Consider the following 16,399-nt stretch of genomic DNA (forward strand, 5'->3'; position numbering starts at 1 on the left):
TTCAATGGCTCACACTTGTAGTCCCCAGCACGTCAGGGATTTAGGAGGTTGAGGCAGGAGGATGGTTTGAGCCCAAGGATAAGGAATATTGGAGAAAGCTAACAATGCAGTTTTGGGATGGCTGGTTGGTTAGTCGTGGGGGACACATAAGGGAAGATAATAAATTCAGTTTTTGATATGTTCATGCTAAGATGCCGAAGCAATCAGGTAGAAACACCTTAGTAGTAAACCAGAACCATGGGGCTAGGACTTAGAAGATTCACCCCAGAAAGGTAAATGTAGGCATTGTCTACACAGAGACAGTAACTGAATCAAAGGAAATAGATGAGATTATCCATGGAAATTCAGTAGCATAAGTGGGGAACGGTCTAGGATTAAGTCCTAAGTAACTAGTATTTAAATTTAAAGGTACTACAGATTCTACAAAGATGACTATGAAGGATAGCTGGAGATATAAGAGGAAAAGTAGAATCGGATGGAAGAGATGACAAAAGTCAATGCTGTGGTGGTGGGGAGAAGGTTCAAAAAGTAGTGAGAGATGAACATTATTTGATATGTTGAAAAGTCACGATGAGATTTGGAAGATATAAGGATTTTCATTAAAATGGGGGAGTCCTGAGGATGTGTAAATATTGATGGAAAGAAGCCAGTAGAAAAAAGGATAAAACCAGACAAAAGTAACTGCTAACCTCAGGTTCCTAAACCAGTGTTTTTTGGTGGGAGGGGAGAGGGAAAGGATCAGAGAAAAGGTCCAAAGCCCGAGTGGAAGAACCAGACAGGGTGACAGGAACCATTCACAGTAAAACACGAAGGAAGAAAAAGATTCACATCTACATCTAAAATTAAAGTGTTTCTACATCTGATAAAGAAGTTAAAATATCAAATTGAATCAGAGAAAAAATAAAAAAACTAAAAAAAAGAAATCAAAATACTTCATACTGATGGCTTTTTTCCCCTTTGAAATAGGAAACAAGATTTTCTACTGAGAGTAAATGGGGAGAAAAGTCAGAAATTTAAGAAAAACCAAAACTGAAATAGCCATTGCAAAGTAGGAAAAGGAGTGGACTAGAGAAATGTACCATGAATCCTATGTAGTGCTGAGGACCTGTGACCTTGACTTTAGAGAAGTATCAGCCTGTCTGATGCCTGACTCTCCTCCAGCACAAAAAAGATTATGCTAACTGGAAGAAAACAGAAGAGTCAATGGACCAGAAACTCCAATAAGGTCAAGGAAGAACTGAACTGGGAGTAACGGAAACAGACCACAGACCACTAGAGAAACAAGAGAAAGGTTATGGCCAGAGTGAGATATTTCAAATAAAAATTCTACAAGTGGAACAGTTCTGGGTACAGTAAGGTCCAGGATATAAATGAGGTCGGAATAAGGAGCTGAGAAGGTATTAGACAATGAAAAAGTCAAGGGATCCACTTACCTGTCTGCCTCCATTAGTTTAATGAGTTGCTGAATAGGAAATGCAACTGTCATTTCCATATGCCTGATACATGCCTGCTATGTGGTCAATAAATATTTGATGCATAAATGAATGAACTGATACAACAATTTGAGTTTCAAATTTTTCCTTAACATAGAAAATCCTGCAGTAAGTACATTCATGAATATAATTTTTTTTTTTTTTTTTTTTTTTTTGAGACAGAGTCTCGCTTTGTCACCCAGGTTGGAGTGCAGTGCTGCAATTTTGGCTCATTGCAACCTCTGCCTCCTGGGTTCAAGCAATTCTCCTGCCTCAGCCTCCTGAGTAGTTGGGACTACAGGTGCCTGCCACCACACCTGGCTAATTTTTGTATTTTTAGTAGAGACAGGGTTTCACCGTGTTGGCCAGGCTGATCTCAAACTCCTGACCTCAAGTAATCCGCCTGTCTCGGCCTCCCAAAGTGCTGGGATTACAGGCATGAGCTACCATGCCCAGCCTCATGAATATAACTTCTTAAAAATTATTTTAAATTATTTCTTTGGGAAATAAGCTCATTCCAGTAATAAGATTCTGAGTCAAAGGAAACTGTCCAGCATGTTTTAATCATAAATATAACAACAGTTCAGTGCTATTTCATTATGACAGAAATACACAAAACCTCTTACTTTCAAAATGAACTATTCCATCAATCTGGTCAATAAATCCATTCATACGTCCTTCTGTTATCATTTGAGATGCTATCTTTTCCGCCTATTGGGGGAAAAAAAAAACTCTCTGAAACTTTATCATATCTTTTAGTTATTCACATATGATAAGAGAACTGAAAGCTTCTGGTTTAACTACCATCACTAAACTTTACATATATGTTAATCTGTCACCAGAAGAGTAAATCCTGTAAATCTGGCTATTTCCCAGTTCTTGCTGTGCATAAGCCATTATTTTAAGTTAACTGGGATCTGTTTTTCTTGTGAGATTTTGGACAAGAATATAACTTTACCATTTTTTCTTCTGCTCAAAAGCAAACTATCAATTTTTCTTCTTACTGGGATCCACATCTCAAAAAAACCCAAACAAACTAGTTTTTCTTATTTTATTTCAATTTCCACAGTATTTGCTACCCCAGAAACTCTTTAAAAATTGAAAGGTAGATGGTGAAATTCCAATATAAATTGAAAGGGTTTAAAAGACAATTAAAAGAAAGCAAAAAGTCTGCTACCTAACTCCTGAAGACATACTTAATGTTTACTGTGCATAAGCAAACTGGATTGTGACCTGGTCATTTAATAATTTTGACCATCTTCACAATCAATCAGTCCTGAATAGACTATGACTAGCATTTATTGTTAAAAATATATTCACCTCCAATAGTCTCAGCAAGAGATCATACCTTAAAGCCTCAAGAAGAAAGTCTCTTTTAATGGTAACTTAAACCTTGGCTCCCAAATTGTTCTTCCTTTATTGTGTATTGAATGTATACAAGTAAAGGAATTGTTAGAAAATTCTAATTAAAAGTTCATTGTCAGGCCAGGCACAATGGCTCATGCCTGTAATCCCAGCACTTTGGGAGGCCGAGGTAGGAGGATCACTTGGGACCAGGAGTTCAAGACTAGCCTGGGCAACACAGCAAGACCCTGTTTCTTTAAAAAAAAAAAAAAAAAAAGGCTGGGCGTGGTGACTCACACTTGTAATCTCAGCACTTTGGGAGGCTGAGGCTGGTGGATCACAACATCAGAAATCTGAGATCAGCCTGGCCAACACAGTGAAACCCCATCTCTACTAAAAATACAAAAATTAGCTAGGCGTGGTGGTGTAATCTCAGCTACTCAGGAGGCTTAGGTAAGAGAATTGCCTGAACCTGGGAGGCAGAGGTTGCAGTGAACCGAGATTACACCACTACACTCCAGCCTGGGCAACAGAGCTAGAGTCCGTCTTGGGGGAAAACAAACAAACAAAAACATTAGCCAGGCGTGGTGATGCATAATTGTAGTACCAGCTACTTGGGAGTCTGAGGCAGGAAGATTGCTTGAACCCACGAGTCTGAAGCAGCAGTAAGCTATAATTGTGCCACTGCACTCCAGCCTGGGTGACAGAGCAAGAGCCTGTCTCTAAAAATAAACAAAAAAAAAAACCAAATAAACAGACAGAAAATTTCACTGCCAGAGAAAAAGGGATGTGACCCATAACTGCATGACTTTAAAGTTTACAAATTAGCTAAAAGTAAGGTTGATTGCTTAATTTTATTTAAAATCAAGAGAATATTTTGTAAATGATACCTGCAATACTCTCTAAATGTCATTGGTACTTTGTCAGAATTTATATATAGTCAACCAAAACCTAAAACAAACAATAAAATTACATTCCCTAGTAAGTCAGTCAACTTCTTAAGTTAAATCCAAGCATAGAAGCTACAACAGAATAGCCTGGAGCATTACCATATCATTCTCTCAAAAAGATGAAATATTTAAACTTTGAGTCAATCTAGGGCACAAAAAAGTAAGGCATGTATCAAAATCTTAGTCAGAAGTCAAAAACCACTATAAAGTAGATTTAAACAGACACCAAAGAAAGACATTCTCAGAAAATGGGTGTCATAACCTGAAACTCCTGAAAGATTTCTATTCTAGGTCATTTGATCACAAAACACAATTTAAAACACCAAAAACACTAAGAGAATTCCACTAAACATACTAGGCCTATTTTAACTTCTAAAGAATTTATTTACATTTACTTGTGGTTTTTAGGTGTAATTCTGTTGTTGTTTCCAACATTTATCTTGTTGGAAGATAACAAATGTTGTTTCCAACATGTATTTTCTTGTTGTTTCCAACATTTATTTTATTTTCTCATTATTTTAATAGTTTCACCTCTTAACTGTTTTTAAAATGTATTGGAATCAAGAAGATACCTTAGCTGCAGGGATCTCTAAAAGAGCTCCAAGTTCTTCAAAGGTAATATTATTATATAATTTGCTTGCAGACAACAAATTGTGTTCAATAACAGCTCTGTCCAAGATGCTGGAACCTTAAACATAAATAAGACAGTTACAAGTTTGAAACCAGTTTTATACTCTAAAAAGATGCATCATTTTTTCTGAAAATTTCCAGGCATGTAATAACTCTGATCAAATTTAATTTCTCTGATCAAAATTTTAAAAGTAGCCAATATATGATGTAGTTTCATTAATGTACAATTAAATAAAAATAACACTTAGCAAATGAATGATTGGCAAGTAATTATTAAGTAAATAGATCTAACGCTTTGGATTTGGAATCTTGCTTCTTTAGGCTATCAAATTCATTAACTTTTTTTTTGGAGACAGAATTTCATTCTGTTGCCCAGACTGGAGTGCAGTGGCACAATCTCTGCTCACTGCAACCTCTGTCTCCCAGGTTCAAGCAATTCTCATGCCTAAATCTCCTGAGTAGCTAGGACTACAGGTGTGCACCACCACACCTGGCTAATTTTTTGTATTTTTAGTAGGGACGAGGTTTCATCATGTTGGCCAGGCAGGTCTCACCTGGCCTCAAGTGATGCTCCCACCTGGGCCTCCCAATGTGCTGTGGTTACAGGCATTAGCTATGGCGCCTGGCCCATTAACTTTTCTTTCTACAAGCATAAACTTTTACTAGCAAGCAGCAGCACAACAATCATGCAACCTGTTCTGCAAGCTTCATAAAGTGATCTCTATTCTTGTGGGCACTCCATGAGCATCAAACCAAGGCAAATGTGAGAAATATCCAGATCCAGACCCAGGACCAGGCTGAGAGATCAGGCATAGAATCCTCTTTTCAGTGAGGTCATACAGTATCTGATAATGTTCCGGACCCAAGGTCCTACTTTGAATGTTATTAGACCACTGGGCTCACCCCATGCTTACATATTTCTGCTGAACATTTAACTACTGTAATGAGTGCAGGGGACAAAATATACTTGGAGACTTCAAGGGAAGTATTCTGAGAACCCCTGTTTCTTACAGTGCCTCACCTTCTCCTTTTCCAGAATTCCACCCGCGATCTGCTAGTATTTCACTTAACTCCTATCTCCCAGTTTACCGTGCTGGTTCCTCCTCCTTTTTCTTCTCTCAAATATTAGAGGGCTTAATTTTGCACCTTCTTCTCTTTTTATCCTACCATCAAAATGCTGATAATGATCAGACACATATCTGTAATCTAAATCTCCCTTTTGAATTCAGACTTATACAGCCAACTACCTAAATATCCAATCCATTAATTTTATAAATATCTCAAATTTAATACGTCCAAAAAAGCAGGCAGGTGCAGTGGCTTACCCCTATAATCCCAGCACTTTGGGAAGCCAAGACGGGAGGACTACTTGAGCCCAGGAGTTCAAGATCAGCCTGGGCAACATGGAGACACCATGTCTCTACAAAAAAATTTAAAAATTAGCAAGGTGTGGAGGCACATGCCTAAGCTTCTGGGGAGGTGGAGGTAGGTGGAAGGATCATTTGAGCCCAAGAGGTTGAGGCTGCAGTGAGCTATGGCATCATGCCAGCCCCAGCCTGGGCAAAAGAGTGATACCCTGTCTCAAAAAGTAAAAAAAAGGCCGGGCGCGGTGGCTCAAGCCTGTAATCCCAGCACTTTGGGAGGCCGAGATGGGCGGATCACGAGGTCAGGAGATCGAGACCATCCTGGCTAACACGGTGAAACCCCGTCTCTACTAAAAAATACAAAAAATAGCCGGGCGAGGTGGCAGTGCCTGTAGTCCCAGCTACTCGGGAGGCTGAGGCCGGAGATATGGCGTGAACCCGGGAGGCGGAGCTTGCAGTGAGCTGAGATCCGGCCACTGCACTCCAGCCTGGGCTACAGAGCGAGACTCCGTCTCAAAAAAAAAAAAAAAAAGTAAAAAAAAAAAAAAAGGACTGCTTAGCCAGGCACAGTGGCTGATGTCTGTAATCCCAGTGCTTTGGAAGGCTGAGGTGGGAGAACTGTTTGAGGCCAGGAGTTCAAGACTAGCCTGGGCAACATAGTGAGACCCTAACTCTACAAAAAATTAAAACATTAACCGGGCATGGTGGTGTGCACCTGCAGTCCCAGTTACTTTGTTCTAGGCTGCAGTGAGCCATGATTGCCCCAGTGCACTCTAACCTGGACAACAGAGCACAACTATAACTAACAAAAGAAAAACTTCTCTCCTCAGTCTGTTCTTCTCCCAGTCTATCCCATGTCAAAAAGTAGTACAGCAGGCAGAGGGGAGGCAAGAATAAGGAGTTATTGTTCAATAGGTACAGAGTTTTAGTTTGGGAAAATGTAAAAGTTCTGGAGATGGATGTCGGTGATGGTTGCACAATGTGAAAGCACTTAATGCCACAGAACTCCACATGTTAAAATGGTGATTTTTATGTTATATATATTTTATCACAATTTTTTTTAACAAGGTCATACACTGTCATTGAAACTGGAGTGCCATGGGGCAATCACAGCTCACTGTAACCTTGACCTCCTGGGCTCAACCAATCCTCCCACCTCAGCCTCCCAAGTAGCTAGAACCACAGGCATGTACCACCATCCCTAGCTGTTTTTCTTTACATTTTGTAGAGATAAGGCCTCACTATGTTGCACAGGTTGGTCTGAAACTCCCAGGCTCAAGTGATCCTCCCGCCTTAGCCTCCCAAAGTGCTGGGATTACAGGCATGAGCCACCATGCCCAGCCATAATATATATATTTTTAAGCAGTACAGCAGTATACCCAGTTAAAAGGACTGTATCGCTGGGCACTGTGGCTCACGCCTGTAATCTCATCACTTTGGGAGGCTGAGGCAGGCGAATCACCTGAGGTCGGGAGTTCGAGATCAGCCTGAGCAACATGGAGAAACTCCATCTCTACTAAAATTACAAAATTAGCCGGGTGTGGTGGCGCATGCCTGTAATCCCAGCTACTTGGGGGGCTGAGGTAGGAGAATCACTAGAACCCGGGAGGCAGAGGTTGTGGTAAACCGAGATTGCACCATTGCACTCCAGCCTGGGCAACAAGAGTAAAACTCTCTCTCAAAAAAAATAAAAAATAGGCCAGGCGTGGTGGCTCACGCCTGTAATCCCAGCGTTTTGGGAGGCCAAGGTGGGTGGATCATGAGGTCAGGAGATTGAGACCATCCTGGCTAACATGGTGAAACCCCGTCTCTACTAAAAATATAAAAAAATTAGCCGGGCATGGTGGCAGGTGCCTGTAGTCCCAGCTACTCAGGAGGCTGAGGCAGGAGAACGGTATGAATCCAGGAGGCGGAGCTTACAGTGAGCCAAGATTACGTCACCTGGCCACTGCACTACTCTAGCCTGGGAGACAGAGCAAGACTCCATCTCAAAAGAACATTAAAAAAAAAAAAATTTTTTAATTTAAAAAATAAAAATAATTCCTCTTTTTTTATGAGGAAGTGTTATATAGAATTATTATTAAAAGACAGCAAGATGCTTCTAATTTAACATGATGTTCACTAGTCTGTACCTAAACATTGACTACCATATACACATAAGCCATGATCATTACCATCAGCTGTAGTTGCTTTTTGGTGAGGCATCAGCATGGCGGCAAATTCTTGAAGCTGATTTCCTCTGATGATCCTATCTAGGTACATTTTCTCTAGGATCCCATAGGCAGCAAGTTGCTGGCACCTTTCATCCTTAAAAAGAGTAGCTAGCATCCGAGAACGCTGCTGTCCTAAGAGAAATAAATGAGCATCAAATTTCACAATGTTATTTTCACAATGTTTCTTTAGAAAAAAAAATCTATCTTATGACCCCATTTTTGTCTACTAAATATACAGCCAGTACTCATTATTCATGGTAATCATGGTGGGCAGTCACTGACGACACTGAATTATCAAGTACTAAACTGCTGCTCCTATGGGAATAAAGGTTAGGTTCCTGTGAGCATCTGGTCACAACATCTTCATCAACGAATTAATCTGTAACCTTGTTTTATGTGTGTTTCTGTTTAGAGACATCCTATTTAATATATATATTGTTGATTCATTAACATTGAACTCACGGCCAACACTATAAATCACACCTAAATGAAGCTATCTAACACACGAATTTTCTCCATAGGGCACTTAAGACCACCCCCCAGAGAGCACTATGGCTGCGTGCCATTGTAAACAGCAAAATCACTGAAAACAGAACAAAAGTGTGAAAAACATGATCTGAAACAGACCATGAGAAGGATATTTGTGTACGGTATAAAAGTAAAAAAACAAGCAGGGAATCTACATGTTCAACCTCAAGTGGAAACATGCCAGGACATTCAAATGTTTTGCCACCCTGCACATATCTGCAAATGACAGTGGAAGTGCTGCAAGTATTGACTTTGGGGTTATGAATAAATTTTAGCAAGGAGGATAATTCAGAAACATGGAATCCACAGATAAAGAAGAGCAACTATATAGTCATACATGAAGAATTTCAGGCCAAAATGTTACAAGCGGTTGGAAGAACAGGTGATTTCTATTTTCCTTTTCTTATTTGTACTTCTACAATAAACATTCATTATTTCATTAACAAAAAAATTTATGAAAGATGAAAAAATATTTATCTGATAGGGAGACTTAATATTCATAATTTCAATTTATATTTTCAAGGAACTTTAGTGACAACTGATAACAATAAAAAAATCAAACTCACGAAAATGATCCTATCAACAACCTTTTTCTTTTTAAATATATTTCTAGTTCTTTATACCAAAACAGCCTAACCACAATGACACCCAGAAGCAATGAGCATATCTAATGTCCAAATCTTGGTAGCCCATTAAAAAGAACTAGGGATCCTTGAAAAATAGCTGATTTCAAGTCTGAGGCAGGCAAAATACAAGATAAATCCAAGTCACCTTTTTCTGCTAATTCGCAGGGAAGTATTCAAAGGTTAATGGGGCCATGTCAAAAAGACATAACTGGCCAGGCACAGTGGCTCATGCCTATAATCCCAGCACTTTGAGGGACCAAGATGGAGGGATTGCTTGAGGCCAGACTACCCTGGCCAACATAGCAAGACCTCATCTCCATTAAAAAAAAAACAAAAAAGGCATAACCTAGTCATGTTTGAGGAACAATTTGAACATCAAAAAGAGTAACAATTGTTAATTGTCATACGCTGAATAAATAAAAAGCTGTGTCAAATATACAAGAATGTTCATAGCAGTACTATTCCTAGCAGCCAATAAGAAATTAGGATAAATGAATTGTGGTATAGTCATACAATGGAATACTGTATAACAAGGAAAATGAAGAAAGTACAAATACACATAGCCATGGATAAACTTCATAAAATTGAGCAAAAGAAGAATGAATACACTATATGATTTCATTTATATAAAAAAAATAAGACGGCTAATATATACTAGTGATTATTCTTGTAGGGTTAGGAGTTGGGGCTAGTGACTTGAAGAAAGCATAAAGAAGGCGGAGTGTTGGTAACATCTTGTTTCTTGTTCTGGATGCTTGTTACATGGAGGTGTTCAGCTTGTGAAAATTCATCAAGCTGTATACTTTTCATATGTGTACTTTTCCTGTGTGCATATCATACTAACAGAAAATAAGCAGGAAAAAAGTACAAAGTAAAAAGTTCAAAATAAAAGTTAAAAAAGGAAGAAAAAAGTTCATGCAGAAGAATAGAATGAGCAAATCACCATTTTGTAACATACAATGTAATGAATGACCCAAGCAAGGATTATTACTATTATTATTATTTTTTATTTTTCGAGACGGAATTTCGCTCTTGTTGCCCTGGCTGGAGTGCAATGCCGCGATCTCGGCTCACTGCAACCTCCGCCTCCCGGGTTGAAGTGATCCTCCTGCCTCAGCCTCCCGAGTAGCTGGGATTACAGGCATGTACCACCACACCCAGCTAATTTTGTATTTTTAGTAGAAACGAGGTTTCTCCATGTTGGTCAGGCTGGTCTCAAACTCACAACCTCAGGTGATCCGCCCACCTCGGCCTCCCAAAGTGCTGGGATTACAGGCGTGAGCCACCGCCCCCGGCCCCAAGCAGGGATTCTTAATGGATGCTAACTTATTATGTAAAAGGAAGTAGAAAACAGAATTTTTAATGTCATAGAATGCAAAAAGCTTATTGATATGGTTTCAGATTCCACATTGCAACTAACCTGTAAGAAACTATACCATCTGTCAAGTATAGTATCAAAGAATATCCACAATTACCTGAAAATGAGATTAAAATGTGCTTGTCTTTTCCAGCTACACATCTGTGTGAGGCTGAATTTTCTTCATATACTTTAACTAAAATAACCTATTCAAACGGAGTGAACGAGGAAGTGCCTATAAGAATTGAGCTGTTTCGGTCAAGCGCGGTGGCTCACACCTGTACTCCCAGCACTTTGGGAGTCCAAGGCGGGTGGATCACAAGGTCAGGAGATCGAGACCATCCTGGCTAATATGGTGAAATCCGGTCTCTACTAAAAAATACAAAAAATTAGCCAGGTGCGGTGGTGGGCAGCTGTAGTCCCAGCTACTCGGGAGGCTGAGGCAGGAGAATGGCATGAACCTGGGAGGCTGAGCTTGCAGTGAGCCAAGATTGCACCACTGCACTCCAGCCTGGGCAACAGAGCCAGACTCCGGGAAAAAAAAATTTTTTAATGCAAAACAATTCCATTCCCAGTAACATTTTTTGCTTAGAAAAATATAATTGTTTTTCATAAAAGTGTGTCATTTATGTTTACATGTAAAGGGTCTATTATTGCTACTTTAAAATAAATTAATAAATTATCTTAAATTACTCATTTAATTTCTAATAATCAGTAGATAGAATCTACATAAACAAGAGCTTTTGGGTTCTCAATACTTTTTCAGAGTGTAAAGGGGTCCTGACACCAAGAAATTTGAGAACCTAAAGTACTGAAAGAAAACATTGAGGGATTTAAAATGACATATAATTTCAGAGTAGGGAAGACTTTTCTAAGCAAGTCAACAAAACTTAGAAGCCATTAAAGAAAGATTAATAAATGTAATTAAGTAAACATTAAAAGGTTCTGCATGGGAAAAATGTCATAAACAAAACCAAAAAGATGACAAGTTAGGAAAAATTTTAATTTTCCTTTATATCTAAAGAGCTTTCACAAGTCACCAAGAAAGGACAAACAACTCAAAAAATGGCCAATCAACATAAATGTATAATTCACTCAATAAAGAAATACAGATTTTTCAACAATGTTTTTAAACATACAAAAAATGCTCAAGAGCTTTTGTAAATACAAATTAAAACTAAAGTGAGATATGGTTTTTCATCTATCGGATCAGAAAAGATAAAAGAATGTGGTAATATCTGTGTAAGAAATCAGGTGCTCATGAATATTTTTGTTTGGAGTGTAATAGTACAGGGCAATGTGTAACGTCTATCAAAAATTCAAAAGTATGTACCTTTGAATCCAGAAAGTTAACCTATACATATACTCATACATGTGCATAATCACTATAGTGTTGTGATTGACTAAATGAATTATGATAAAGCCAGACAACAGAAAATCAAAAAGAATGAGTTATATGTACTGACATGTAAAGATCACAATGATGTATACAGTTACAATAAAAAGGCAAGTTGCAAAAGTGTGTATATGCTACCATTTGTATTGAAAGAAATGTAAGAAACCAGTAAAAGTTCTTTAGAAAAAGAAGTAGTACCATGTTCATGTACTGCCTTTTCAGTAACAAAAAATAAAATAAATAAGATTACTAGTCTATAAAGAATAAAATGGGATGGGTGTGGTGGCTCACACCTGTAATCTCAGCACTTTGGGAAGCCAAGGCAGGTGGATCACATGAGCCCAGGAGCTCAAGACCAGACTGGGCAACATGGAGAAACCCCATCTCTAGAAAAATACAAAAAATTTAGCCAGGCATGGTGGTGTGCACCTGTAGTCCCAGCTACTTGGGAGGCTGAGGTGGGAGGATCACTTGAGCCCAGGAGGTTGAGGCTGCAGTGAGTAGTGATTGCGCCACTGCACTCCAGCCTGGGTGATAGAGTGATTTAAGAAAAGCTATGGTTTAGAATTAGCATTTCCTCTTAACACTCATTCTACTTCATAAGTGATTTACATGCTATAATTCAGTAAAAAGAACAAACAATATTTGTTACATGTATTGAAGAAAAGGATAAATGTCAGGTCTAAAACTGAGACTTGAAGGTTAAAAAAAAAATCAAAAGCAGTGTATTAATTATCATTTCATCAATCTACAGATTTTAATTTTTGTTTCACTCTGCACAATTCTCACTTAAGTTGATATCCACTTCTTTAGTGAAATTTTAGAACTTTACATTATCTCTTTTAACTATTCTTTTTTTTTTTTTTTTAGTGCAGGGGCGCAATCTCAGCTCACTGCAAGCTCCACCTCCTGGATTCACACCATTCTCCTGCCTCAGTCTCCTGAGTAGCTGGGACTACAGGCGCCCGCCACCATGCCCGGCTAATTTTTTGTATTTTTAGTAGAGACGGGGTTTCACTGTGTTAGCCAGGCTGGTCTCAATCTCCTGACCTCGTGATCCGTTACAGGTGTGAGCCACCGCACCCAGCCCTCTTTTAACTATTCTTAACACATATGCATAATAGACTGATATGAGCATATTAAATTATTTTAACAAATCATTTTATTTCTGTTTTTGTTTAAACACTTAAACTACATTTACCATAATTGTATTACAAAGACATCCCTTTGAAGAATAGTTCCTTGCTAAATTTTCCAACAGTAACCAACCTACAGTTATTAAGCAAAGATAACTGTTCATTTAAGTATAAATTATTACATGTTTACCTGCTGATGCTAAGATCGTACAGTGCAAAGCATGTTTTAAGGCCTCTAGTCTTTCACTTTCGTGGACTATTGTCTTGTAAGAGAGTTCATTGTACCTTTGTGCAGCTTCAATGAATTTTCTTCTATAATCAAGAACACGTGCATAGCATACCTACAGAAGGAAAATGTTTCAATTAGGCGACAAATTAAAAAGCGAGAGTTGAAAAAAAAAAAACAGAGAAACAATTTCTAATATTTCAGAGCATCTATCAGATGTTCTGGAATATCTTAGTATGTCACAATTCTCCAATACAAAATTAATTCCAAATCAACTTATCTGTTACCTTATAATGTATCTGTAATTGTTCATTGGTTGATTCATTCTGAAGCAACGATGCTCTATTTATGTAAGCCTCCGCCTGGACTGGATCATCATCCTCCAGATATAGCCTAGCAATCTTCAAGTAAGTCTCCAGTTTATAATCTACATTGTACTGTCTAGGATGTAACAGAAAAACACATAATGACTCAATATTTTGTCAAGAAAATTTTAGGAATAATAGAAGATATGTTGTTTTTTCCTCATATATATTCTAGTACCGTAAGGGAATCAAACTTTTTACTGCATTACACAAAAACTAAAAAGTTTTATTGAATTTTTATTATCATTAATCACATTATATCTTAGCTGCTTTTAATCCTCAATCTCACAAGCTAAAAGCTAAAGAACAACTGCTCAGTTTAGGGGTATATCATATATGACTAGTGGGACAACCTTCCTAGAAAATAATTGGGAAATATGCTCTCCAACCATCCTTTGAATCCTTTAAAATGCATATACCCTTAACCCACCATACATTTACCTTTAGAAAATAAATCCTAAGGCCAGGTGTGGCGGTTCATGCCTGTATTTCCAACACATTGGGAGGCCTAGGTGGGGGGGATCACCTGACGTCAGGAGTTCGAGACCACCCTGACCAACATGGTAAAAACACAAAATATTAGCCGGGCATGGTTGGCACACACTTGTAATCCCAGCTACTCGGGAGGCTGAGACAGGAGAATTGCTTGAACTCAGGAGGCAGAGGCTGCAGTGAGCCAAGATCGTGACATTGCACTCCGGCCTGGGTGACAGAGTGAGACTTAGTCCCAAAAAAAAAAAAAAAAAAGAAATCCTAAAAAGATAGCCAGATAGCCAGGGATGTGCATACATATGCATATAAAAGGATATTAATTTGTAAAATTATTTATAAATATCTATGCTAGGAAAAAAAATGGAAATCACCCATTATGATATTATTGGTGATCAAGTTGTGGTGCATAAAAATGGTAGAATACAAGGCTGGGCATGGTGGCCCACCTATAATCCCAGCACTTTGGGAGCCCGAGGCAGGCAGATCACGAGGTCAGGAGTTCAAGACAAGCCTGACCAACATGGTGAAACCCCGTCTCTACTAAAACACAAAAATTAGCTGGGCATGGTGGCACACATCTGCAGTCCCAGCTACTCGGGAGGCTGAGGCAGGAGAATAGCTTGAACCCGGGAGGCGGAGGTTGCAGTGAGCCGAGCTCATGCCATTGCACTCCAGCCTGGGCAACAGAGCGAGACTCCATCTCAAAAAAAAGAAAGGTAGAATACTGTATAATTATAATCTAGTCACTATGTATTTTTCCTAAGTGAAAAAACTGGATAAAACAGTATGTAAAACACTATTAACATATATTTCGATACACATATATCAAAATAGTAATAGCAATTATCTGTGGGTAGTAAGATTATAGGTGGTTTTCATTTTCTTCTTCATCTCAGTGGTCACATTTTATGCCAGGAATGTATAACTAAAGACCTCACATAATTCAAAACTCACATGAAACAAGATTAATCCTAACAGAAAAATTAATCCTATTTACCTGCAAGAGTGGTGCCACCATATGGCAAGAACACAGAGTTTATAATTCACTTGGCCCCAGATTTGAAAATAATTCTATACTTTATTGATTTGGGGGGAATGGAGAATGGGAGGAGAGATTTATGCAAATTTAATTTTTGCATATATTAATATTCTGTACTTTTTTCCATTCATAATTCAAATATACATTGCTTGCCACGTACAGCACTATATTCTTGAATTTTCCAATTTTTTGCCAAGTGTAACTATTATATCAATTACTTTTTTTTTTTTTTTTGAGATGGAGTCTCGCTCTGTTCCCCAGGCTGGAGTGCAGTGGCGCCATCTCGGCTCACTGCAAGCTCTGCCTCCCGGGATCATGCCATTCTCCTGCCTCAGCCTCCTAAGTAGCTGGGACTACAGGCGCCCGACACCGCGCCCGGCTAATTTTTTTTGTATTTTTAGTAGAGACGAGGTTTCACTGTGGTCTCGATCTCCTGACCTTGTGATCCGCCCGCCTCGGCCTCCCAAAGTGCTGGGATTACAGGCGTGAGCCACCACACCCAGCCATCAATTACTTTAATAATCAGAATGAATCATTTTTTGAAAGAAAAAGTTCCCATTTATCCAAAGTCTACATTTAGTTACTTTAACTTGTTTAGAAAACCAATGACATTTTTATCTCTTTGGTTTACTCACAGATAAGGATAATGCTACAGTACTACTAAAATGACAATTATGACCACTGTAAAAAACAATATCTAATTTTATATTTATTTCAGCTACCACTGAAAAGAAATCAATTGCCCTGTGCTAGGGAGAAAATACAAGGTAAAGAATAAGACGAAAGCAATCAAGAAAGCCCAGCTTTTTCAAACTACCAAATTATCAAGGGACCTTGAAATGCAAAATTCAGCATCTACATATGAAGGCTTTTTTACAAACTGGCTGCTTTTTCAAGGAGCATCATTGCCTAGTAACTTCATAAATAATGCACAAAAGGCAAGATGTCTGAAGCAGTGTCTGCCTCACTATCGCAAATATTAATGAAGAACAAAAAAAGAATTCCTCCTTCACCTGGTAAAGGAGTAGAAAGGCAGATGAAGATATTTTTAAGTCCTTCACAGTTGGTACCGTTTTATACTTGCCAACTTGAAGAGGAAGTGTTTTCAATACAATAACCAATAGTCTCACATCTTTCATCCTCATACAATATACTTAGGAGAAATGTTTCATAAAGAAGTATAAATTTTAAAAAATATATACATCAAGAGGTAAGACTGGTTGAATAAGAGTTATAAACCATCTTTTTTTTTTTTTTTTTT

General features: G+C 38.4%; 1 protein-coding gene across 2 annotated transcripts in view; it reads right to left on the reverse strand.

Moving 5' to 3' along the window:
- The window catches only part of COPS4 (COP9 signalosome subunit 4), a 39,733-nt gene that overhangs the window by 5,240 nt on the left and 18,094 nt on the right, over positions 1–16,399 (reverse strand). Inside the window, exons 5-9 of one of the 2 annotated variants that reach the window (XM_045392381.2) lie at positions 13,530–13,683; positions 13,207–13,357; positions 7,935–8,105; positions 4,339–4,454; positions 2,099–2,183 (exon numbers count right to left, since the gene is read on the reverse strand). In XM_045392381.2, coding sequence (XP_045248316.1) covers positions 2,099–2,183; positions 4,339–4,454; positions 7,935–8,105; positions 13,207–13,357; positions 13,530–13,683 — 677 coding nt within the window. The remainder of the gene's footprint in view (positions 1–2,098; positions 2,184–4,338; positions 4,455–7,934; positions 8,106–13,206; positions 13,358–13,529; positions 13,684–16,399) is intronic. The other variant, XM_005554910.4, reaches the window with a different exon arrangement.

The sequence above is a fragment of the Macaca fascicularis genome, chromosome 5 (assembly GCF_037993035.2).
Source record: "Macaca fascicularis isolate 582-1 chromosome 5, T2T-MFA8v1.1".
In the NCBI taxonomy this organism is placed as follows: Eukaryota; Metazoa; Chordata; class Mammalia; order Primates; family Cercopithecidae; genus Macaca; species Macaca fascicularis.